The sequence below is a fragment of the Prinia subflava genome, chromosome 3 (genome assembly GCF_021018805.1).
Source record: "Prinia subflava isolate CZ2003 ecotype Zambia chromosome 3, Cam_Psub_1.2, whole genome shotgun sequence".
Lineage (NCBI taxonomy): Eukaryota > Metazoa > Chordata > Aves > Passeriformes > Cisticolidae > Prinia > Prinia subflava.
In genome coordinates, this window is record NC_086249.1 from 57,729,589 (window position 1) to 57,756,847 (window position 27,259).

Sequence of the window (27,259 nt, forward strand, 5' to 3'; positions counted from 1 at the left end):
GCATAATATTAGAAATAACTTATAATCTTATAAATACATAGATTAATTTTCTTTAGGAATAGCTGATTCATTTACTTAAAGATGCATTCTGCTAAAGATAAACAATGATTCACAAACTTTCTATTTTGCACCAATAAAAAGAATGATTTTTAATGACCCACTTCATGTGTAAATTGAAAGGAAATGAGCCATAAAAATGGATGCCAAAACTGCCACATTCATCAGAATGAAGAAGATGGTCCAACACAGTTGTTCTTTGCAGGAACTCCCTCTTCCTAGAGAAACTGCCTCTTCATCAGTTAAGACTACTTCATTTACAAAGGTAAGAAAACACAGTTCCTCTGTTAGATGTGACCAGCTTCCCAACAACTAACTCTCCCTACACACCCAGAAGCTTTTCTGGATTCAGTGTGGTCATTTGCTTCTCATACTACCAGCCTGAGTGGCTACAGCTGCCTGTAAGCTCCTCTTGAGAAATGCAGCAGTCAGTCAGAAAAGGTCTCCTCACACCTGCTTTCCTTTAAAAAATCCAGATCCTCAGCAGTTTATCAAGTCATTCAGCAGCTTTCTCTTTTTCACTGTGGATAAGCTGCCAGGCAAGTATTTTCACTGGTGCTCTTAAGACCCTCAAAATAAAATCCCTTGAAAATGCTGTTGAAAATGCTGTTCAATACCTTTCAGCCTGCCACTCGCTTTCAATTTCAGTCCAAAGTCTCATCCCTGCTCACCCACACTGTACACACAAACTCACTCCTATGTACCCTCTTGGCTTTCACCATCTCCCCCCTTTGGCTTGCTCAAGTATTAAGGATGAAGCCTAGCAGCACTTGCTGGTAGGGCAATACAGAAAAACAGTGAGACTGCATCAGATCTGACCCTTTCTCCCCTTATACCTCCAACATTTCCATGCAGCTTTTGCTTTCCACCCCCAGTACCCCCTACTACTCTTAGTGTAAGAAAGTTTCTTCACCAACGGTGGTTGGGCACTGGAACAGGCTTTACAAGGGCATGGTCACTGCACCAAGCCTGAGAGATTTCAAGAAGTGATGGAAAAATGCTCTCAGGCACATGGTGTGATTGTGCTCAGGGCTGGAAGTGGAACTGATGATCCTTGTGGGTCCCTTCCAACTCAGGATATTTGGTGATTCCACGATCCAGCCAACTTCCAGGACTTGATACAATCAACCTCAACACTGTGCCATTGTGTCACTCCTATGACTGCCAGCTCCAACCTCGTGTTTTTGGCTCCCTGAACCATGCAAAGTGCCTACCTTTCCTTGGAGGCCCTGTGAACACAGGAGACAAGGATAAAACTCCAAGCAGATGCTGGCCAGTGTGGACAGAGCCAGTATCCTCTGGAGGGAGCTAGCAGGGAGAGTTCAAACACAAGACTGTTCAAACACATCTGTTCGGTGCTGGAGTCAAGAACCACTTCCCCGAGCAGATACCTTTATCAGGATATATGCCAATTGAAATAGGAAGCTCTTCAAGGACAAGATCATGTCTTTATTTATACTTGCACAACTCCCCCTGCAATGCAGCGCTGACCCGTAACTGCTCAGCTGTGCAAGAGAGACTGCTAATGCTATCAGCTCCATGCTAATTAGATTAAATCTGCCACTCAAAACTGTACTTAAAACACTTTTAACATCCAGCAAGGAGCAAGCTTCATTGGCATCATTATCCTCCAAGAATGTTACAACTAGTGATGCCTTCGTATGATTCTTGGTATCAACGTGTTTAACATTTACTGTTTCAGCAGTCTCTTCTCCAAGAATGAAGTCCATTGTCATTTCAAAATGGTAGTGCTTTGTGAAATATATTTACACTGTTATCTCCCACTACCCCTCAATATGAAATCCCAGCTATAAAGTGAAGGTAGCAGGTGAAGTCTTTTTGGATAGAAGAAGGTAACCACCTGATGCATAACATCGTGCACTAAAGCCTCTGTCTATGGATTACCGTGATTTTTTTCCCCCATCTTCAGCTTTCTTCTCCCACAACTGAAAGAACATCATAATTAGACTCCACCTGAGCCCCCTAAATGTTTGGGGAATAGGACCCATTGCCCAAAGCAAGCTTCCTTTCCTTTATCTCCCTCATTTTCATAGACCTCTGAAATACTACTTCCATAGCACTGATGTCTCTACCAAAGCTCTACCAGACACAGAAACACCACATACACTAGAGAGCTCTGTATTTAAGCAACTTGTAAATCTATAAATAGGCTACAATTTTTGCACTCTTTCTTTGTTTATTCCTGATCTCCATTCAAGCTTTTATCCAGTACAAAGTCTACTCCAAAATAATGGATGTCTCAACAATTCTATTCAAATTGTATTCTAATCAGTTTCCTATTGAAGGCTAAACCATTTTAGAATTTCTCTCCAAAGGGACTATTCCAGATGACATATTAAATACAACCCATGTGGCAACCTGTTCTGAAGAGCCAATTCTTCATCATCATCCTTAATAGTTTTACTCTCAAGGCAATACCATGGCACTCCACAGCATATGTAGAAAAAGAAAGGCAAGTAGATGAAAACAAGGAATAGTAAAACTGACTAGAGTACAGATTTTGCATGGGAAAACAGGAGCGCCAATGCAGCAGATACAAATCATCTCTGTGTATTTTAGGACAGGTACTTTTTTTGTACCTTCAGAACAACCGCAGAGACAGTTTACTTTCTGGCACTCCAATGACAACTTCCCTTTTATAATCCAACCATTTATCTCCATTGGTTGTTCTGGTAACTCAGCTTAACAGTAAAAAAATCAAGCACTATTATTCTGTTATTCTGGGGGGAAAAGTTGTATTCTTTTTGCTGACTAAGTGCAACGGTAAACTTCTGCCTTGAATTGCACTATTTTCTCCTACAGCTACAAATTTTCATCAGGATAACTGAGGGCAGAGCCTACAAGTTGAATGCAGCTAACCTTGCTGGGAGGCAGAACAGGTCCATGGGACACCTGCTCTGAACTAACATTTCTGTTAGGAACATGTAAACATTCCTGGTTAATGACAAAACATGCAAGGACTTTGACTGTGCATGAGGAACATAGGAGCTGATTAAGGTGTTGATTTTGTCAGTCACTGGCTCCCAAGGAAAAACCTAGCCAAAGTTTCCATTATCTAAAGTAAATGCTAATCAGCCTTTTCAAATATTCAGCAACTGAAGCCCATAGTTAATTTAAATTACATTGAGTTTTGTTTTGTTTTAATCTGCCTGTCAAGACCTGTCTGATACAAGCTTTTCAACTTACAGTAAAATAAAGCACTACTGTAGCTACAAGAAAAAAAGATAAGGCTACAGGCCTGTTGCAAGATTTCATCCAGAACAATATGCTTTGGTGGAAGATGCTTAACCTTTTAGCAATTAAAAAAAATAAGTAGGGGACACATACTTTATTTAACTGCAACATTACCTGGGCATTCTCACCTAACCTGAGCATATACTAACCCACTGGGCTTTGTTCTTCATAGGCTTTCCCCACCCCCAATGGACCAAGACCATGACTTCAACCAACAGACACAGAAATTGCAACAATGAGGTCTCATCACTGGATCCAAGGGTGGTCACTATATACCTCTCTACTGCTACCCTCTCCTTCTTTCCCCTTATTCCTTTTCTTAAGGATTATATGTTTTTAAATTGTTGCACTTCTAACCAAAACACATGCATTTTAAAATTTGCCAAGCACCTGATTCTAACTTACTGTTTTAAAGCTTGCAAGTGAAAGTTTGTTACTGAACCTCCCATGAATTTTGTTGTTTCTCCCACGCATGACCCAGAGTAAAATCAAATAACCTCCCCCTAAACCCGCTCAGTAGACTGGGGCATAGCACACATAAATACAAAAATACAAGAACATGAGAAAATACACTAAAATACAGCAAACCATAAGTATTCTAAAGGCTTATGATTAATGTCAGGGAATGACAGGATCTCTTGTAAACAGAGGTCTGGATTTCTCTCAGTCTGTAGCTTTCTTGTGGAAAGCCATAGCAACTTGACCAATGGATACCCAAACTTAGATATGAATAACCCTTGACCTCTTTTTCCCTTTAGCTGTTCCCAAATTGTTTCTAGAAGTTCCTGGTGCTGTTTGCCCAGCTCTTCTGCAAGATGTGCTTCCATCCCCCAAAGAAACATTCAGGTTGATTTTAAAATAAAAGCATTATAACAGACATACTGGGGGGAAAGAAGGTATTGTATCAGAAATAATATAAATGTTCCGTTTTCTTCCTTTCTCAAAGAAATGTTTTCTTGGCTGGTTTTTTTTATAATGGTAACTACCAAAATGCATGCTTTTGTAGATTGCTACATGTTCAGTTACCCTACTGAACATTAAGGAAAAATTAGCTAACAAAACTGAAAGTTACTCTTTAGCACTTTCTAATTTAGGAAGAGAAAAACTTCTCAGAATATGGAGTCTAAGAACACAGTTGCAGGCACAGAAGGTGGAGAAACTTTCAAGTAGCCTTAATTTTTAATTCATACTACATTTAATAATCTGCAAATCCGGATTCTTCAGCAAATATCCACAACTGCTAAGTTTTGGTTTTTTTCCAACCACATCACTTCAAAGCTTATTGTCAAAATTAATCCTTCCTGTCACTTATGACATATTTTATCTAATATACTATTTTTTTCAGGAAAGAAGAGCACAATGTTATTGCTTAAAAGCATCATATTTTTACTCCTATATTTCCAAGCTACTGGAACTTAAACTGCAACACAATTAAATATAGAAGCAGATGAAGTATAAATAACTTCATCTGAAAGACTGCAGCAGAAACATCTTCCCTGTTTATCTGTATTTTACAGGATTTGAGGTTTAAAAATTTAAGCTGCCTCCCATCAGTATGTGGCTGATATGACAACCTCAGCCAGTTTGGTAACCTTTCTGACAGCCCTTGAACAAGTGAAATTAAAGTTAAGCAGCTGAGAAAACAGTTCAAGAAATACATCCAAGAGAGCAAGCAAAAGCTTTTGCTGAGATGCAAATGATTTATTGGTACAATTAACATCATCGTTATAGCAGATTTAATTTGTCAAAACCTTTGGAGGAAGCTTTAAATAACTGATGTCCTTCCCCTTCAATTGAAATGTGACAGCTTAAACTATACACAAATTGAAACACCCTGGCTAGCAGCCTGCTGACTTTTAGAAATGTTATAAACTGAACCAGGACAGCTTTATAGACTGCCTTTGCGCTGGAAGAGAGCCTGACGGGAAGTAAGTCTACGGATACCACATTTGCAGCCTCTTCCTCCAGGTGATGTCTTTCTAAATGCCTTTCTAAAGGCATTCTTGTCCTAACATCCTTACCAATACTTCACACTCCTCCAAAAGAGAAGCAGCATATGGCTTCAGCCAGGAACAGGTTTAATAGTAGGTAGGAGTAGGAAGCAAGGTAACACATGCTTGCTGTGGTTTGCTCCTCTCCTGCCAGGGCAGGACAAGGAAAACATCCCTAAGGCCATGGCTTCCAAGTTACCTACTACTCTCATTTGCTTCTGCAAACTAGCTCTTGTGTTATTTTACATCTATATGGGTATGGAAAAGGTGGCCCTGGCACTAGCCAGATTGTGTGTGGAGACCCAGGGCCCTGCCACCAGGGTGGTTATGCCTCAGTCCTGGAGGGGCAGAGACAAATGGGGAGCAGCCTCTAGGATAGAGTGAGAAATGGCCTCCCTCCCACAGGCCTTTGCAGTCATCTGTTAATTTACACTGTAACTTCAGTTCCCTCATTGGTTTGTAAGTCCTACCACCCCTGTTCAGCCCCAATTACCATTTACATACCCTTTCCAGAATGTTCTCCCCTCCCTCAGTCCCCATTGGCTTGTTTTTCCTGCTGTGCTCCACCCCTGTTGCCCTATTGGTTCCCCCAACCTTTAGCCACGCCCCTGCACCACTTTCCTTCACCCCTATTGGCCATCGACCCTCAGATCCGCCCCTTTTCTCTCTTACTTAACCCTGAGCCCTCAGAGCAGCTCTTACTCTCGTCCCTGGATTTACTTGTGGCTGTTCCCATGCCTGGAGCCCTTTTGCTGTATCCCGCCTTTGCCCATAAACCAGCTGTCAGGTTACACAGGAGAACCCATCCCTCACCTGCATCATCAGCCGTTTACTGCGGTGTGCTCTGCGCTCCAAGGCACCTGTCACTCTCTGGGATCCCACTGTGGCACATGCCGCGACTACTGTGTGTCCGGGAAGATGAAAAAACTGCAGAAGCAATAAAAATGTTCTGGCATTTAAGGGAGGCTGCATGTGAGAGAATGCAATCCCACCATTCTGGGCCAATGCTAAAGCCTCTCTAATGTATGCCAAGGAGCATTTCTCTTCCAGGAAACCTCTTGAGTGCGAGTTACGATCTCCTAATCTACTTCTGAGAGTTAAAAGCTTATTTGGACTACAAGAGAACTTGTAGCAGCTAATCATAAAGTATAATTGCTGAGAGCTTAAGCAAACTCCAGAAATAACCATGGTTTCTGACTGATGAGAAATGCAGCCAAAAAAAGGTTCACCGGAATCATGCAGTCTTGCACCATGTTTTCCCCAATTACATGGGAGCTTTTTGTTTTGGTTAAAAACCAGGTGAAATACCTGAGCTTTAACACTTGCAAAATTGCTGAAAAGTATTTGTAAATGTTATGACTTTGCTTTCAAGTTGTGCTTAAAGAAACCCCTTCAGAATGCATGACTGGAATTCCTACTGCTCATCATTTCCTTATTGGTTTAAGTGCTTTTATGGTCTTTTTTGTGTCAAATTTAGATTGGGAACCACAAAATGCAAATTAATATTCCGAAATAAATAATAACTTTGTTTCTCAGCCTATACACATGCTAGATGTAAAAAAAAAAAAAAGAAAAAAAAAAAAAATTACAGTCAGTGCTTCCTTAGATTTTAGGTCCTTTTCTACCTCTATTTAAACGTACAACAGTGGAAAAGTGAAGGAACAGATTTATCTTTTCTAGTTAATAATGAAGATGAAAATTCAAAGGAAAAAAGGTCAGTCACTGTAAACAACACATTTCTTTAAAAAAGTTATATTCCTGACTGACTACTCCATGCACCAATATAAAAAACAAGACTTAGATCTAATTTGGGATCTCTTAAAAATAGGGATATTAACAAATGGAGAATGATTTTTTACCTTATCAACACAGCATGTTTATTCCTGATTAACTTTATACATCAACGTTAATCTTTAATACAATAAAAATAGCTCTTGCAAAACACAATACTTGTCCATGGTGCCTGAAGGTTATATTCCTCAGAACTTTTCTGGTGTTTCCAATAAAGGCTTAAAGGACTGTATGTAGATTAGGAACTAATCCTAATCCCAAACGAGAAGGTTCTACATGGTTGACCTTGAGCCACTGTAAAGTGAGAATATATGTAACTTTTTAATTTTTTTTTAATAAATTGTATCATCTGAGTGATGGCCTAGATGTCAGGCCCGTCATGTTCTGATTCACTGCTCAGAGGACAGGACCAGTGCTCTGGGGACTAGCCTCAGCTCCAGCTAATCAACAGATCTAGGATGTAGCTTGGATCCTTCCACATTGGGGATCAGCGAGCAGTCAGCAGCCAAACATCTGCTTTCAAAAAGGCAGAAAGCAGCATAAAAATAAAAATTTCCTGTAAGAAAGCAGATCTAGTTTCTGAAGAAACAGAGTTTTTTTGGTATGCCTGGTTTCCAGAGGCAGATTCTGACCCTCTTCTGAAACACACACCATCAACTCTGCTGTGACATAGGTGAGGCCATTCCATGATGCCCCGGAACAATAAGGTAGGCTTGCTCTTCAGACTGAGGTGTCTTCTAGGATGCACCACAGCTCTGCTCCTGCTCTGGGGGCTCTCTGTCTAATGAAAAACAGTGTGCAGGAGGCAGTGTGAACCTGGACCTTATGTCATGGACAAAGTAAAGCAGAATCATGAGCTGGAAGCCATTCCTGGTCTCTCGCATACTACAAGTACCAACTAAGGATGGACCTAGTTTATTTTCTGACATCAAGAAACAATTCCAATGGATTTCACCTTGTAAAGACAAATCTGTCACCTACCTTTGATCTGAAAACTAGAACAGTGCAATTTGTGCAGATTACTTGTGCAAAACAGAACAATTTTGCTGAACTCGTGTTAAGAGCTATATAAAACTCGCACTGAACAACTAAAATAGGCTGGTATTCTGATGGGTACGTGAGGCAATCTCCCATGGAAATTTCCTTCCTGTTGCAATCCTAATTGAAACAATATGCTAGTAAATAAATGCTGAACACTCAACTGCTCCCGTCACACCATTTGCTTCAAAGCTTTCTGAACCTCATTGGCTCATCGACAGTCTTGAAGAAAAATTGTGGAAGAGTCTTAATGAATGGAATGTCTCCTCTCTTTAAATACCACAATTGGGGCATTTGTATATACACGTATATAAATGTAACAGTGAGACTCACAACAATTTTTGTTCCCAGTCATGGTCTTGCTCAACAGGTGAGGGTACAGTGCTCCACATCACCAGTTCCAAACTTCTTGAAAAATTAAGAAAACTGAATGACTATCCTCCATCAAGTCTGTATTCTGTTGTAGTGTTTTGGGGTTTTTTTTTTTATGTAGTAGTCACTGTTTGGAGCACTATGTCAAAAAGAAGCCAGACTCCACGATCCTCTCTCTGCAACAGAGTTGTATTTCAGCTTCTTTCTGATTTTTTTATGTTTGCATCTTGTTAGGTTGACTCTTAAAATTCTTTTTAAATGTAATTTAGCTGGACCTGTAAAATCACATAATAAACTCCATTTGATAAAAACAGCTGACAACCAAAATTAAGCAAAATTGGCTGTTTTGGTGAAGTGTAATTGTTAAATAAAGCATATGGGCCACTCAGCATATACTGACCCTTTAAAGTGTTATGTATTTTAAGAGATCTCTGTCCCTGTTAGGCTCATTTGTCTCTGCCCACAACTGGGAAAGAATTTTGATCTTCATATGTCAGCTCATACTTTAAAAAAAGATCTGTTTATTTTAAACCTGTTAAACAAGTTTGTAATACAGAATGGATACAGGGCACCAAATTTGCTTCTGTCTCTGCTGCAGTCTGTCCAAGCTGATTGTTTCAAATTCAGAAATACCTAAAAGTGATTAAAAACTGCTGTAGTTTTTCTACTCTATAAAAAAATTAAGAGACCAAGCAGCCATTACCAACAGACAGAGCTGGAAACTTCAAAGGGAAATGGAAGTGTGTGTGGACAGATTAACCTTTCTTTACAGGTAACCTAGGTGTTAATCAAGTAAAACCCAAGGAAATCTGAAGAAATGCCCCAATTTTTTTTTCTAAATATTAATATGTGTCTCAGAGTATCAATGAATTTCACATTTACATTTAAGATAAACAGCAAATTTTTAAGAGGTAACAGACTTTTCCTCTCAAAGAGAGTTATATCTGCCCTTATTATTATATGCTAACATTCTAAAAAGTAGTTGCTGTATATTCAGAGCAGTTACTAAAATTTAGGCTATAAAAAAGCCTATCCTTTAAATTCAGTAAATGAGTAATCATTTCCCTTCTGAAACTCTATCTGATAAACAGATGCATTTATCAGGAAATACCTTCACAAAACTGAGATCAGTCACTTTCAACTATGCAAAGCCCAGTCTAACCATCGTGTCTCGAATTCAAATGCAGCTGAAAGCATTTTTCACAGATGGTAATAAAAAGGGTAATGCACTCTTTACTACAGAGGCGTGACTGAATTCATTTAAGCTGTGAAATGACTTTTAATGCTATTGGAAGGCCTTTCTCTTGAAAATGAAATTACTGTCACTGAACCGCGCAGGGAATTAATAAACTCTAGTATTTCTTAACATCTCTGAATTTACAGAAATAGCTAGATTTTCATCTAGCTTTTCCATAATATCAGGGGAACATGGATCACACACCTGGCTCTAGACGGTTACGGCTAAGATGTGTAATTCCCTCCTAGTTTTAGTTTGACCTGAAAAGCATCTCCTTAGGGCTTACTTCTTTGCAGAAGCAGGCTTAGCACTGGACTGCACATGCATGGGTTTCACCAGCTCTCTCTCACGCATGGGTTTCACCTGTCTTTGCTGTCTGCTCTTAAGTTACAAGGGAGAACCAACAGGTCTGCTGAGGCTCACCTCTTCATAACCCTAAAACAGCTGTGCCAGGAAGATGCTGTGTCTCCTGGTGTCTGTTCAGAAGAATATGAGACCATGAGCAAAGAATCAGCTGACTGTATCAACATCTTCCATCCTTCTTGAAGATGACCTTAAAAAGAAATCTCTATTTTTAGAGCCACCCCTATCCCCAAAGGCTAGGGTTCCTCTCTAGTTCCTCTTGTTGGTCCGTCAGTCCATCTGGAGGGAAAGTACAGTGCTCCAGTGCTTAAAATACAACAGAAAACATAACATAGTTCAGCCACTGCTAAGGAAGAAATAAACTTTTGCTTGGGTTTTGGATTCTGTTTAAAAATAAAATCACCACAAGCAACTTTTTCAAGGCATCTAGAAAATCTTGTGCAAATTCTTCAGTTTGGACTCACTCTTAATCTCTGTGCCACATTTCTAATAAAACTGCTTTTTCCAAAACACCCCAAAGTTATCAGAAGGTCAAATAAAACTGTAATCTACTATAAGAAGAATATGGAATGAAAGATCCAATAGCAGGTTCTTTAGTTCCTAAGTTGGTGGGAAAACCAGTAACAGCTTATTCTCAGAATGTCTTGCAATTATTTGAAGTTGCTGCTTCATAGTAAAGTATGTCTGCTGGAAGAGGATAAGTGACATCTTACACTCTTTTCTATTAAAGCACATTTCAAAACAGCTAATGAATAAATGAAAGAACACATGCCTATTAAAAATCAAAATTTACAAAAAGGTTTCATCTAGAAACAAGAACTAACCATAGTGCTTTTCAGATTAACCTTCCCAGTCAAATACTGGGCTTGCAACCAATTTCAGGAGTATTCATACACAAGCCACATCCCTGAAGTCAACCAGAGTTGTCCAAGAACACCTGAAAGGCCTGTACCTTTAGAAATCAGCTTGGAAAGAATCATCACTTGTAAGTATTTAGGCGTGTAAAATCAGCAGAATAATGTAGTTCTGTGCAATAACTGGCATTTTTTGTGCCAGCCCAGCTGTAACACTGGCCGATTGTGTTCAACCAGGAACTGCAGCTCACAGGGCGGCAGCGTGACTGCAAGGTCACAGACAAAGGTTGTTTACAAGCTGGGAAACAACCTGAAGTAAGGTACTTTATTAGAAATTATAGGTAAGATCCCATATGCTCAGCAGGAGATCTAGAAAGAAGGGCTTAAAGGAAAGGAACTTATCTATGCAATAGAGAGAGAGCTGGACATTTACAGATGATCAGTCCCACAGACAGGAGGTTGATGTCTGCTGAAACAGGACTCATGTTGTTCAAAGCAGCCATTAGCAACACAGTTGCAGATTCCTTTATGTGAAACTGCAGAACCAGCTGCAGAAAACTCACTTCTGCTTGATCACATCCAAATTATTTCACAAGGTCTAAGTGTTCCCAAGGATCATTTTCTGTGAGGCATGGATGTTTTTGCTTTATACTACTGTGTGTGGGAATTCTTGGGATGCACAGTGAAAGATGCAACACATAAACATTAGATACTTAGACTCTGAAACAGCAAAGCAGAAGTCACTTACTCTTGAGAAAATATAATCATGGTAGAAGCTGCAGGAAAATTTTATTGAGACACAATCATCCTTCATGGAAAAACTGAAGAAATACATGAGAATTAGTACTCCCCAAAGATGTAAAATAGGCATTTTTTTTAATCTGGGCTATTAAAAATTGCCAGTGACTCAATCTATTCTTGAAAATAACTGACCTTGTTTTTAGTCCTAATAAGCATTCTGTACATAATCAGCCCACCTCCATCAGTACCTTTTTCATTTACTCATCTCTAAAAAACCCTACATCTAGTCTAATCATATCAATTTATTTCCAACCTATTTCTGGGGCACAAAGAAATAATGCTTTTATGAATGGAATTTCCATGCTTGAGCTATTCAAAATCATTTTCATGCAAGAGCATCTTTTAATGAGTATTTTTTGACACAGTCAATGTCCCTTCTTTTCTTAGCCAACACCATCTGCTAGTTTATACTCTGGAGGCTCAAGCAAGAGGTATGTATGTATATGCATGATGTATTCTGTCATGCATGGTGCTGCTACAGGCTGAGACCATCCAGGTTGACAGAAAGAAGCTACTGGGTAACAAAGAACTATCAGAGCACTCTGAGCTACCTGGTCAAAAGACAAGGGCCATGGTTCTCTGTGGGACTTGAATCTGTGAGGGACCAGATATAGTATAGCTGAAAAAAATTACTGCTGTGTTTGAGGGTTTTCCCTTATGTTATTCCAACTATGCAGACACATGGTCACATGGATAACAGGGGGTATGATGCCCAGGAAGGTATTCAGGTAGTCACTTATATTGTAAACTTGTAGCTGTAGTGCTACACCTCTGTAAGCAAACCGGTAAGTAACTGTGTTTGGTGTTAGAAATAACATGATTTCAGAAATAGGAGTGTCTTTGTCAGAGTCACCGGTTAATTATTCAGGAGCCTGCTTATCATACAGGACACTAAAAGCTTCTCTCTCCTATGACTGGCCACTAATCATTCCTCCAGCAGACTCCCATGCAAGCATTACTATTCCCTCATGGAGCAGGGGAATTGCACTGCTTTTGCCCTTAGCTTTAACCTAAGCTGCTGCCCTCTCCAAAACGCCACTCTGAAATTTTGTAATGTATTGTTTCAAGTCCCATCAATTTGTCAGCTTCTTCAAGAGCCATGAGAGAACTGAAGGATTGTTAAAATGATACCTACTTACCCTTTGCCACAGAGCACTGGGGCAGGGGCTTGCAATTATTCTTGATGCTCAGTTCTGCAGTATTTTTATGCTCAGACTTCTTGCTTGTAAAAAAGCAGCTGGGAGGCAAAGGCAGTATTAACAAAGGTAGAAGCCCTCTTTGTTTTACAATTAACTAATCTATCAAAACAATCTTCCACTGGACATGATGTTCAGAGATAACAAACTGAATATAAATTTTTGAGAGGATTAATTTTACATAATTGCATACACTGAGGCTCATGTTAAACACATTCAAACCTCATTGGATAGACATGACCATCAACACGGGGGCCTACAATAGCAGCCTGGTACTACATTAAGAAGCAGAGAAGTCATAGTCAGGACAAGGACATATTCAAGGACAGATATTAACTTCATAATTTGATATATGAACCCTATCTGTATTAACAGTACAAAAGAATGTATTCTCTACTGCTATTACTAGTGGATTGACAAAGAAGAATAAATTAGAAATTGATAATTATGTCAATGTCATAAATATGTTTGCCCATTTGAAAACCTGAGGCACTAGAAAATGCTGTTGAACCAATTAAATGTTGCAGAGATTAAAGTATGCTTATCTGGAGTGTACTTTTCACAGCAGTTTTTACCGGGTTCAAGTTTACTTTGCTCTCAACCAGGCAATCCACCAGCTATAGCAGCAGCCATGCAAAAACAAACATCCTTCAGCAGCAATATTTCTCACTACCAGCTGCAAATGACTCAGCTGTTCATATTAGGCTCCAGGAGTTATTTTGCTAATATCACAGACTTTTACCTTACAGCACACCATTCCTTCCCTCTGTGGTAAAGGATGAGGTTTTCTTATCTGTTTGAGGGGAGTTTTTGTTACTCATACCGTCCTTCTGCAACAGAATATATTTGTGTTGGTCACTGAGGAGACCAGCTTTCCCTTCTCATCAGCCACTGGCAGTACAACTTAAAAATAAATTTGTGCCAGGTCATGTGTTTTTAAAAAAAGGGTGTGAAAGTGAAACTAAGCTTCAAATGCAAAGGAACTTTGAGCAAGTAAAAACATTAGAACAGCTCTATTAAAATTGAAATTAACATCATGCATTATTACTTTCACATAAAATTTTCTATTCAAGTTCCTATTTAATAAACAGCTGCTACCAGAACATACATTTTTAAAACAATGTTAATATCAATTTTTTTAAAAAAAGCTAATCTTGGTAATACTTCTAAAATGTGAAACTTGAAACAAGCAATATGAACAGGGATAAAGTTAAAATTTTTATAGTCCTGATAGGTGTATCTGAAAAGCTCAGCTCCTGGCAGCAAGCAACCAAAATAATGAATGACTGCTTTTTTTCCTTTCAAGTTTTCATTTGGGGCCAGCACCTTGTGAGAAGCAGTAGGGTTAAAGGGATTATTATCTTTTTTCCCCTATGGTCAGAATCATGACTCTTCATGATTGATAGCACTGCATGCAGTACCAAAAACTCCTTCAAAACCCAAAGATTATAATCCTGGATTTGGACAATTTCAAGGATCTGAGAGAAACAGAAAAGCAAGAGATACGTCATAAGAAAGTAATAAGCAGTAGCCCTCTATACACATAGAGTAAAAAGACTGGAAAAGCCCAAAAATTCAAAAAGTAATGCATCTGTTGACAATCAGTAAGGGTTTTCACAGGGATCTGTGTTCTTCACTGTTTTGTGGGCAGCTCTGATTTCTGTACCAGATTCCCCATTAGCTTCATGGTGCAGTTCCCAATCCTACCTACACTGACCACTCACAGGTGTCAACTAGAGAAAACATCCCTTTAAGAAGTGTGCTCCCCTGGAAAAACACTCTGGGTGTATACCACAAAGTCATGCAAACTTCCATTGGCATCTATTTTGGTGTTTTCCTAGGTCTCTGCAATGTTCCAAATGACAATAGGAACCCATGTTGAAAATGAATTAGAAACCTATCACATCCATGCTCACCTGTATATTCAACTGAGCTGAAAGGTATTTTCACATTTTAATACAAACAGTACAGGCATAAACAAAAAACTTCCAGAGTATTACTTTTATTACATAGTAGGAGACTGCTGTATTTGTTAGTAGGAGACACTTAAAGCAGTAACAGAGTCGTGAAGCAGTATGATCTTCTAGAAGCTGGTGATCCTACAGGGAAATTCTGCAATTCAGACAATGATTTGTGTGCCTTGGATCCTATTTCAGAGCAGGGCTCTCTAGACAGAGTCTTAAGTTGTTCACTGAATAGTCCCCTGAAGCCAACCCAAAGCCACTAAAGGGGATGAAGGCATGAAGCAGACCCTGCACAGTTTCATGCAGGGCTCTTGTGGGTGCACAACGAGAGCCCTTCCAGGAGCAGTGATCCATTACAAGCCACGTGCACTGCTCCCTGTAACATGGCTGGGGAGCCCACGGGGCAGCAGTTCGCTCAAGTGAATTAACTGACCTGTGTGGCAGGACACTACTAAGCCTACTCTTTATTTCTAACAAACTAGCCCAGGACAGGGCTGGGTGCTTCCACAAGGACAGCAACAACCTGTGCGACTCCACAGAATATTCTGAGATATTTCCACAGAGCTACAGTAAGAATTTTAAAATCTGCAAAATGAGCATCACAGCTCGTGGAACTCTGTCAAAGTGTTTCAGGTGATGGCAAACTATGTGTATGAAGCCTAACAGTAGAATTGCAAAACATAAGAGCAGGATTAAATAGGTACAGGAATCCCTATAGTATTAGAGGCTGGGTTGGCAAACAGTGCAACAGCACTGCAACACTTCATTTTGATACTTCAATCTTAGCATAATAGGAAAGCTTATGATAATCCAGATGAGACTTGCAGATTTGCTACTTGATAAGTAATGAACAGCAGCATATACATATACATCCCTGCCTTGCTGAGGATTCTAGAATTACCATCCTAAAGCATCCAGTCTGTTGTGCTGCAGAAATACAAGAATTATCTTCTCAAAATCTAACTTTTTTATGATGGTCATGTGAGAACTTAGACCAGAAGCATATCAAATAGGTTGTCAAATGTTAAAAACTTAGATAAGACGTAAAATGGCACCAAAACTAAGCTCCTGTTCAGGTTGCTACCAATGGTATTGTTAAAAATGGGGTTTAACCTCTAATTTTCACTATACATGAAGCTCCCTTTCAAAATCCCTTACAACTAAATCCTTGGTTACATACAGAAACACAAAATTCAAGCAAACCTAGCAGTCTAGGCAGGCTTCTGTGTTTCTCACACTCCCAACTGTAATGCTGTATATTTTAAGGACAATGTGCATATTCAACAAAGGAAAACAAGATTCCCTAAAAAACTTCACAGCATTTATACAGATTAATAGCTCGCTCTCTCTATATATATATATTTTGTATATAACCTTCTTCTGTGGTGATTTCTGCAGACAGGTCACTATGGAAGAAACTTATTCATTTTGTAAACTTCACACTATCCCATTAAACTGCAGATATTATTTTTAGTTCTCCCTAGCACTCAGGAGACAGGGAATCCAAGGCACAGTGCCAGGATGGAAACCCACTCCTTCTCAGCTGGCTTTAATCATGCTGCCTTGCTCCTACTTGGCTCCTATGTTTAGGTCAGCAAATTTTCTCAAGGCTAAATCTGAATATATGCACAAATATACCGTGGATAATCTGGGTGTGTTTCTTCATGAATAACTTAAATAAAAGCATGGTGTGTTGCTCCTACTGAAAAGCTCACTTGATTTTCTTTTGGCAAGATTCACCCAAAAAAAACCTGCTCCTGAAGAAAAGCCAACATCTTGCATCTATTTACAACATAGTTGGTTTACAAAAAAAAGTGTATCCTCTTTACAAGTTATTTTTGTACTGCTAAAGTTTGTAGTTGTGTTGCACAGAAAATTGAGGCCCTCAGTGAGTATGACCATGAAGTCAGGCCAGAAGTATTGTCTACAGAAGGGATACTAGTTTTAAATTGTTCTCCATTAAAAAAAAAAAAAGTCTTGTACAAAAGCCTAAACAAAATTTTACAGAAAGAGCAATATTTTCCATACAAAGTTCTCTTATCAGTTGCTATGGGATTTATACATCAGAGCAGCATTTCAGGATATTAAATTATGTTCTTGGTTTTTCTTTTTTGTAGAGTATAGTTACAGTAGCTTGTTTGGCAATTTGTGACCTAACTGCTTGATTGCCACAGAAGTACCATGACACTGAGGGCAGTCTGGTATTTATTTTCATTGCCAAGTACAGCAGCAGGTCATACACACAATCCCTTCACCTTCTAATCTGCACATCAGCAGGAATGAATTTTTTCACCTTAGACTACCAAAGCTATAGTTTTGCATGCTGTGACAGAGCTGGGGCAGCCAGGAATTGCAGACCTTAGAATTTGTATGGCACCTGAAGGTCAAACATCAGCTTTCAGCACAGGCTTTAGCTGGAGTTGGTGTGATGCTTCATTTCTGCCCTTCAGCCAAGCAGCAAGCAAGCAACTGGTTCCTCCCTGGCAAATACAGCACTGTTAAATATACATTAGCCTACTCTATTTTTATTTAGAAATCTTACCGTAACTTGAGATGGGGTTATTAGGAATAACCCAGCCAAAGCAAGAAACAAACTATGAATAGGCACATAAAAATATGCTTCAACAAGTCAGCACTGCACTGGTCTTTAACTGCTCTGTTACTGAATATTTACACTATTTCAGAAATACTTAGGAACCCACAGACCACTGACTATTCCCAAAGTTCCTGGGACATTGCTGCTTTTTACCCTTTTTCTGAATTAACATAACAGGAAATCCCTATCTGTGTCACATAATACATGAAATATATTTAACATCAGCATTCTAAAAAATAAATATTTATGTCGCTAGGAAAAACAAAATCATGAACAGTCTGGAAGGCAGTCACTGCTGTGCCCTGGAGGATAATCTGACTTCCCTCAACATGTTTTTCAATGCATCAAGGATCTCTAAACAGCACTGTGCAGATCTACATGTTCCTGCCAAGAAGAGTAATGAAATAAAACATAACCACAGTTACTTTAACAGAGCAAGCTCTTTGTTAAGGTTTATCAACATACAAAAATGAACTCCATGACTGAAATATACCTTTAAAGTAAGCTAATATGGGAGAGGGAAAACTGCAGAGCTAGGGATGGTAGAGCTGGAAAAAAGCCACACTTCTATGGTATTGGTTTTATCTTACCCAACAGCTTCTGCAAGTCTATCACACTGGCTTTGAACAACGCTCTCTTTCATGTTTGCATTTTAAATTTATTCAATCCTTCAAAAAAGTGCCACGTGCCAAATACTGTAGAATCCTACCTATCTTTGGTAGTTCCAGCAATGCAGAGGAAAATCCTCACCATATTATCCTTCCAAATTTCTAGAAAATATTATTTTTAAAAACCTATCTAATGCTGAACACATAAAATGATTTAAAAAAGGAAAATTATAGATTCCATGAGAAAGCAATCATATTTGAACAGAGATGAAGACAACTCACTACTACAAGTAGCTTATAAAGTCAGGAAATGTGGTTGAATAGATACAATTCCTCCAAAGCATCAAGCAGACTTTCTGAATAGCATTAGTCCAACAAAATTTAAAAATGAAAAAAAAGTTTCTTTTTTGCAGTGTTTCAACTGAAGCATTTTACCACTCTAACAAATGATCCAAACTGAAAGGAGTTGTAACACAGCTACATAATTATTAGCTCATGACATGTTTTTGAGGCTCTGAACAGAAAACTTAAGATATGTCTCTGAACAGAAAATTTAAGATATGTCTCTGAACAGAAAATTTAAGATATGTCATACATGTATGTACTATATGCCATCAACCTGATCTGAACTTCACACTGTGACAGCCTTCAAAGTACATGGTGAAAGTTTTTATTCAGTTGACTCAACTAAAACCACACAAAAGAACATGAAAACCATGTTTAGGCACTGCAGCTGAAGCCAAGACATAAGGTTTGGTCTTGGGATGATAAAATGATACCTAATAGTCTTGCTGGTGACAAACTTCTCCTTTTTTTTTTTGGTCCAGAAGAGTCTGCTAAGGGAGCAGTGGAAATCCCGGCAGCACCACCCCTCTCCAAAAGAGACCAAGTAATTAACTTCTCTCTCTAAATCCTAATTCCCTGCAGCAGGGAGAGGGGCCAGGGGGCTAAGCAGCCCATTTCACTGAAGAGGGCTGGCTTTAAGCAGGCTTTGCCTCAAACAGCGGGGCACAGTTGCTGCTCATTTCAAGCAGGGTGGCTGCTACAGAGAGGGAGAGGCAAGCAGGGCGAGCAGCTTGAGATGATCACAGGCTTTGTGCTGGTAGAGTGTGACTGCATTCAGAATAAAAACCTCACTGGATTTTTCAAGATACGTAGCAAACTTCTATAAAATATAAAACTTAAGACTCTAATATGGGCTGCCATGAGCCCTTTCAGTCAAATGCATGTGATTTTGTTTCCTTGTGTGGGTTTTTATGTTTCCTCTGCAGTCCTAAATACGCTATCAGAACTAAACCCATCCAGCACAAACAGGTTTACTTTTGACCGATGGCAAGAGGAAAAGGGAAATATCAGAGTAATTTCACATCTACAGGACTATCAAGAATATTTATTTGCCCATCTCACTGATCTACCAGATGTCACCTGGTTAATACACCTGAAAAGGAATGAAAAACCCCAACATATTCATGGATGAAACCAGGCATATCCAAAATCTATGCATGTTCTCTGGTACCCAAAACAAATCACAAAATAGGGAGTCACATCATTCATGTATCCCTGGTGTAACTGCTTCCATATTTTTATCCTGTCCTGTGACATTCAGTATTGTCTTTTTATACTTTGACCTCTCCAGGGACAATATAGTTTTTTGTCAAATGATCATATGCTATCTTACATTGGTGATGCTTTACTTTATTTTGGAACCCATGTAACTGCATATGGTCTTGGTGTATGTATTTGTGTCAGAACATTGCTACAGTGACAGATACTGTCAGATCTGACAGATACAGGTGATACAGAACAGGAAAGCACAGAGCCTGTTTCTAAATTATATCACTTCACTTTGCTGCCTTAAATTTGGTTTTCAGCAGCCCTGGAAACACCACATTATTTAATGACCTCTACAAGTAGATTTTTTACCCTTGAAGGTCTTGTAGGCCTTTGTATCTCCTTGTGGTCTCTAAAGGTGTCTCAGAACAGCACATAATACAACGTGGAAGATGCCACAGTTCACATATGGGACAAATGACAAAAGCCACACTGGAAATAAACTCTTGTTTTTTTTCTCTTGTCCCTGCACTTGAAATAATATCTGAAACCACAAAGGAAACAAAACCAGGTGGCACAGGACAGCTGGTACCATGAGGGGATGATGCCAATGCTGCTGAAAATCTGCATGACCTACAGACCAGACAGCAATCTGAACTGGGCCCAACTCACTGCAGTATTCATTTGCCACTTTACCTCAGAGAAACTCAAGATGTTCAGGGAGCTCCAAATGGGGAAGATCGATGGAAGAGATCCAAGGAACAGTGAGCTGTGCACATTAAATGCTGTACCAAACTGTAGCAAAGAGCAGAGACTGATAGGCATCCGGAACACCACTATTTCATAATGGCTGTTTAGAAATTAAATATTTTCTAGATTTCACTTTTATAAATAACCACCTCCAAGCATTTTGGTCAACGATTTTCGTCACCCCTAAAAATCAGACTCTCCTTGTTGCCAAGACATACATATGCTAGCTGAATCTTTTTAAAGTCAGATTTCTATTTAATTGTTTTTAAAAGAAACTGCCTCTACATTGACAGACAGGACAAAAAAAAAATCCTAGAAACAAATAATCAGAAGAGAAGCCTTGATTTGGTATTCTGAGATACACACAAGCTCCTTTCTTTAAGACAGCCCTATTATCTGGTCACTGTTTACCTACAGCCACTCCCAGTGAAATGCATAATTTCGTGTATTTTTATTTTGCCTTTTTGAAAATACAGTCCTCCAAGACATTGCTTCTGCTCCTCAAATAATGGGTGGTTTTCATTAACTGTAAAAGAAAAAATTAATTAATTCTTTCTACAAACATGATAGACAAAGGTATTTAAAATCATTCCCTTTCCTCTCCTAAACATTACCCAGGAATAAAAAGGCTATATATCACCATTTAGAATGGTGATATAAAAAAATTTAATGTTTTTATTATTTATTCTGTTTGTGACATAGGAAAAAATATTATGGATAGGATGTTCAAAACCAAAATTTAAAGATAGCTTTACAATCCTAAAGTGAAAAGTACTCTCAGGGGGATAAAAAGGTGCCAAATCTATTAAGGAAATAAAAAATGAAACCTTAAGCTCTCAACTTTCAGTTTCAAAAGAAGGGAGTGCAAGACTTTCCATCTGAGGTGGTATAGCACATGTAAGCTAGAGATAATAAGGCTGCTCACCAAACAATTCTGTATTCATTGCAAGCTCTTAACATCCATGCTTTGTTCTGAGTCATTGCTTTTCAGTTTCTCAACCCATGAATGAAAGTCTGACCCACACAAACTTAGAAAACATTTATTTTTTTGGTCCCTCCAAGACTTGTTTTCCTGGTAAAAACTGGGACAAGCTATCTTTGTGGAAATCTTTCCTCTGCAACCAAATTGTGCTATGAACCAAACATCATCTCTCCCCTTTGCTACGGAACTCATCAAAACCTAGAGCGTATCTATTGTGTCATGTCTGTTACACCTATTCAAAACACATCAGACAATTCAAGTGCAATACTTTAATATGAATTCCAACAATGCTGTATCTATGCACTTCCTACACCTTGACTTTACTGTCATTCAGCTCATGCTCCTATATCACATAAAAAATGAAAGGACAACAGAAATATGCACGTAAACTTTGTTCTTCAAACATTTGTAACTTACATTCTTCATGTAAGTTACAAATGTTTGAAGTCTTACATTCATCATGTAACATGATACTCATATGCCTCCTTTGACCAGACTTTGTACTGATGCCTTGCTTTTCCAGAACAATTGTCTTACATCCTTGCTTTACTGAAACACATTACCCAACAGAAAGAAACACGTTCTTGGAATAGACAAGTGTTCCTGACGAGTGGGCTGTCTCCAGCTCTTGTCTCTGAGCTTCTGCCTCTCCAGTTCTTACCACAGCTTTACACTGTCACCAAAAGGCTCCATTACTTCTGCTTCACCTTGGGAAAGCCTAGACCCTTAACACGTGGGTGGAGCACAAAGACACAGCTATAGATTATACCCACAAGAACTAAATTCAGCTGAGGTCTGTCCATCTGAACATTTTTTTTTCCACAGCCAGCTCAGATTATTTCTGAAACCTTATAACAATACATTTTCATCATGCTTATAAGTTTGAGAAAAGAAAACCAAAATGCATGGAATGAGTTCTCACTTAACTGCAGGAAACAACTATTTTCTCTAATAAGAATCAAGTATAGTATAACTTGGTTTAGAATGCCAGTTCAGGTTAAAAAAAAAATCTCTCAAAACATGCTTATTCATGTTTCAAGCAGGAAACACACAACCTAGATCAGCATGATAATAGTAATTTAAAAAAACACCTTCAGAAAGAGATCATACCATAAGTTTCTCCCCCAGAGAACAGGCAACTCAAGGCAATTGTCAAACTGCATTGATCCACACAATTAAAATCTGGTTTACAGAATAAAATCAGTATTTAATGTTAAATATGTTAAAAATGTGTTAAAGTTGAGCTTGAAAATACTAATTAAACAGCTTTTTCTCAGTGGCTGCAAGAAGGGTAACCCTCTAACTTTTGGGTTAAAAAAAAATCTGTTCCTAAGATTATAAAGAAAATCTGTCAAATATAAAATGAGACAATGCTGTAATCTGATGTCTACATACAGTCTCTGCATACTCCATAATTCTCAAATGACAGCAACACAAAATAACAAATCTCTGGCTGCTACTCAGAAGCTACCAGGCAACACTAAATAGACAATTACCCTTGTCCACTCCAGCTGGCTACTGCTTTGAACAGTTACAAGAAGCAGCAAACAATCTAGTAAATTCTGAGAGAGGAAAAAAGGCAAACATTTCTGTTCCCATCTCCACAAGTTAGATGGCTTCAGATGTCTCCCCTTGTAATTAAACAGCAAAAGAAAGACACACACCCAATTGCGCCTCTAATAAAAGCATTTTAGCATCCACTGTCCTGCTGACAAGCTCTGGGTTTGACACTGCCAAATTACTACTCTAGAACAGTAGTCAACCCACTGACTCCTACTATTCAGCTCTGCAGAAAATTTGCAGGCTTTCAAATAAAATATGAAGTTGTTTCACACTACTAGCTCACTCCCTCATTTTTCTCCAGTCACAGCAAATAATATTAAAAGATGTCATCTTCCCACCTGATGTCATCAGAGCACATATTACACTGCCTTTCCACTGGTCATCTGGTAAAGAAATTTGCAGAGAACGGCAAGAAGCAGTGCTTTTTTCTATGAATACCAGTCCTTTTTGTGATCACAGTGAAAGAATGTGCATCCTAAACATTGTGCAAGTAGAGCCGGTGGACTAAGCTACAGACTTGAAGCCAAAATTTTCATTCACCTACATTGTTTTTTTGAATTATCATGGTAGCACTAGTCCCTCAAAAGTCAGTCACTAACCTCTCACTTTTATAATTAACATCCCCCATTCAAAATTATGGCTGGCTGTCTTCTAACTCAGAGATCGCGAGCCATCTCCTGTACCTTTACTTCATTCCAGAGTTACTTAGCTAAATTTAATACCGCCAAAATGGACAATACCATGGCTTTGAAGTCATCTCTGGTGAATCTGAAGCCAGCATATCTTCCACAGAATCACAGAATAGTTTGGCTTGGAAGGGGTCTTAAAGACCAGCTAATTCTACCCCCTCTCCCAGGGGAACCTTCCACTAGACTAGGTTATTCAAAGCCCCATCCAACTTTGAATAATTCCAGGGATGGAGTATCCACAACTGCTCTGGAAATTATCTTCTTTGGAACTTCTAGAGAGGCTATCTGACCTCTTGGCCTCTCATTGATACCATGTGCCTCTAACCCACCTGCCTTGATGTAAAGAACTATTAGGATTGCATAGTAAAGCAGATGAGGGAATCAGTTTGGAAATACTCCAGAGAAGGTAAGGGAAAAGCAAACCTACCACCAGTCATTTCCTGGATCCTGTTTGCTGTATGGCTGCACAAACAGTTGAGCTGCCATGAGGACAGAGCTGAGAGGAAGAAACAAGGGGTTGAAGAAGATAGGATCACTTCCCTCAGTACCAGTGTCAACTTAGGTTGGCTGAAAGTCACTATAGCCTAAGATGGAAAATGAGGTTGTCTTAAAATAACAGCTGTGAAAAATACTTTCTAAGCTAATACACAACACGAGGGCTCATATAACCACTACGAAACAGAAGTGTGTAGAGATCTTGAAAGCATGCAAGGATGGCATCAATTCTATAATAAACAATTAAGAGCTTAGAAAGACTTTTAGAGCTGGTAACCTGCAGCTTGACTTCACCCACTCAGGATTAAGCTTTAGTACAGACCAACAGCTACATACCTGCACAGGTCTAGCCAACCAAGCCTCGACAAATTGATAACAAAATTTGGAGGGTGGGGAATTCACCTTCATTTCCTTTTGGTACCTTAAAAAAACCTCTCTGTTAGTCAGACAGTTGTGAATCTCATCACTAGCTCTGCATTTACTACCCTCACTGTAGTTCAAAATCATGTGCTGAGTAATGCTCCTGGGAGGGATATATTCTTTATTAATGGTTGTGAAATCCTTTGAACCCCATCCTACATTACCACAAATTATAACAAAGTTAAAAAACTCTTAACAGGTATCACTAAAGACTGAACAAGATACATTCACACTAACATCATCTTTCATGAGGAAGACTTTACCTGCAGTATCAGCTTAATTTAATTCAATGCACACAAGGGCACTTTCCTCATGAGGAAGGGAGCAGAGACATATGGATAGAGCTTTAGTCAGAAACAGCCTTCCAGACTAAAATGTTTGTAGCACTTTGCACATTCATTGGAGTACTAGGGATTCACTATCTTTAATCAAGATTGTTACAAACTCATGGTACCAGTACAGACCTACCCCAGAAACAAATTTGATTCAGCATCTTCTGCCAACAGCAGAAACCTTACTTTGCCTCAGCCCACACCGCCACACTCCTAAAAGGACATTCGGGCTCCTCCCCTGCCAGTTAATGATCCCCTCCACGCTCTCGCTGCGTGCTCTCCTGGCAGAGCACAACCCACAGCAGTTGCCAACAAGTTAAGCACAGTTACCTCCTCTTGGGATACTGCCTGTCCTAAGCCTGTCCTTAAGCCACAGCTATGAATGCAACCTAAATGCCTCCATGTTCTCTGGAAGTATGCTGTCTCAAATAAAAGTTAATATACTGAGAATTTCTCAGTAGTTTTCTTAACACTTTCTACCCTCCTCACTTAAGAAAACCCAAACAAACAAAGAAGCCTTAGCAGCTGTTCGATACATGCAGTAAGTCAGCTATTTTCTAACTGCCAGAGTTTTTTCTCCAGTTTGTGAAAACTGAGGAGAAGGTATTCTGACTTACTCGACCAAAAGATCGTTATTGAAAAGCTTTATTCTAGCTGTCATCTTGCTAAATTGATTATCCAATCTACTTGTCCACTTGCTATTGCTCACATACTCTAAATGGTAGAGAAAGAAGCCTTCTGCTTATTTGTTGTGTTAGCCAAAGCCAGCGCCAACTAGATAGTCAGGAAAACACAATCTTACTGTTAGGTCTTTTTTTTCCAGTTGGCACTTGATCAAAAATGTCCCCACCCAAACCTAGCCTTGTTTGTAGCACTACTGCATATGCCTGAGCACGGCCAGGTGTCCTTAGCGTGACCCGCGAGCACACCAGGACCTGCAGGTCATGGAACCGCCGTTTCTGCACCACGGGGGTCTGAGGAAGAGCACCATCCTCCGCTATTCCATTCCCGTCCAACACTGACAGCACCGCCGGGACGCTTTACCACAAAGCCTGCCTCCTGCTCGCAGAGCAAACCGTGCCCTTGTCATTGGGCTGCTGCAGGATGCGAGGCCTCCCCACGGAGAGTGGACCGGGAACAACGGGGCTCCATGTCGCGGGGCACTGCGTTCCGCAGAGCTTGGTATCCTCGGCCTGGCAGGGCACCCCCCGGCCACGCGGGGCTCTGTGTCCCCACCGCTCCCCCTTTTCCGCGGAGCCCAAGGGCGCTGCAGCCGCCTGAGCTGGAGGGGCAGACCGGGACGAGCCCGGCGGGCACGGCCAGCCCCGGGCGGGCTCTCCCCACGCTGCGGGCGGGCGTGTGGGGTTGCGGTCCCGCAGGCACCACCCTGCCCCGCCCGGGCACATCGGCCCCTCCGCGGCCGCGGAGCGCAGCGCCCGGGGTCCCGCCCGGCGAGGAGAGGAGCCAAGCGGGGAGATCCCGGGCAGCGCACCCGCCCCCTGCCCCACTCGCCTGGTTGGGGTCGGTGGCCCGGAAGACGTGGCAGGCCATGGGGGAGTCAGGGTTGTCGGGCTGCGCCTTGATCAGGTAGGCGAAGTAGGTGAGGTCGTGGCTGTTGTGGATGAAGCGGGCGATGTGCTGCGCCTTGTGCTCGAAGATGAAGACGGCGGGCGCGGGGCTGGCGGGGCGGCCGGGGCCGGCGGCGGGGCCGGGGCCGGCGGGCACGCAGCGCAGCGTGGGCGAGCCCAGCAGCAGCAGCACCTCGCGGGCCGGCACCCCGCTGCCCGGGGCGCCGCCGGGCTCCTGCCGCTGGCCGCGGCGGCGGATCTCGGCCACCAGCCAGGGCAGCATGGGCTGCGTGGTCCGCCTGTCCAGGCACGACGAACCCACGTACCACAGCCTAAAGCGCTTCTCCCCCGGAGGCGCCGGCTGCGGCTCGGGCTCGGGCTCGGGCTCCAGGGGGTGGGAGAGCGGCTCGCCCTCCCCTCGCTTCTCCATGGCGGGTGTCGGGACGCAGGACGCGGGGCTCCGCGGCCGCTTCCCCCGGCGCCAGGTGCAGCCGGTGGGGCCTGCGCTCGGCCGGGCCGCCGCTAAACGCGCATCCCGCCGGGCACGTCCCCGCCGCCGCGCCGCCTCCTGCCTGCCCGCGCGGGGTCAGCCCGCGGGGCGGGGAAGGACGGCCGAGACACCCCACTCCTCCTCCTTCTTCTCCTCCTCCTCAACGCCCCGGGGCGGAGCGGCGGGGCTACGCCCCGAGTGGGCTCCGGGTCTTGATCACCCCCGGCTCGGGGGTGGGACGGCGCTGCCGACCCGAGCCCCAAAGGAAAACACGGTGTGCGCTCCGCTCGCGGTTC

The 27,259-nt window shown here is 41.0% G+C and overlaps 1 protein-coding gene across 3 annotated transcripts in view; it reads right to left on the minus strand.

The window, feature by feature from the left end:
• TBC1D4 (TBC1 domain family member 4) overlaps positions 1–27,042 on the minus strand; it is a 95,820-nt gene extending 68,778 nt beyond the window's left edge. For 2 of the 3 annotated variants that reach the window (XM_063392224.1, XM_063392222.1), the window contains exon 1: positions 26,418–27,042. In XM_063392224.1, coding sequence (XP_063248294.1) covers positions 26,418–26,903 — 486 coding nt within the window. In that variant the 5' untranslated portion in view covers positions 26,904–27,042. Of the gene's footprint in view, positions 1–6,116; positions 6,884–26,417 lie in introns of those variants that run through there. The other variant, XM_063392223.1, reaches the window with a different exon arrangement.
• Positions 27,043–27,259: the final 217 nt, after the last annotated feature.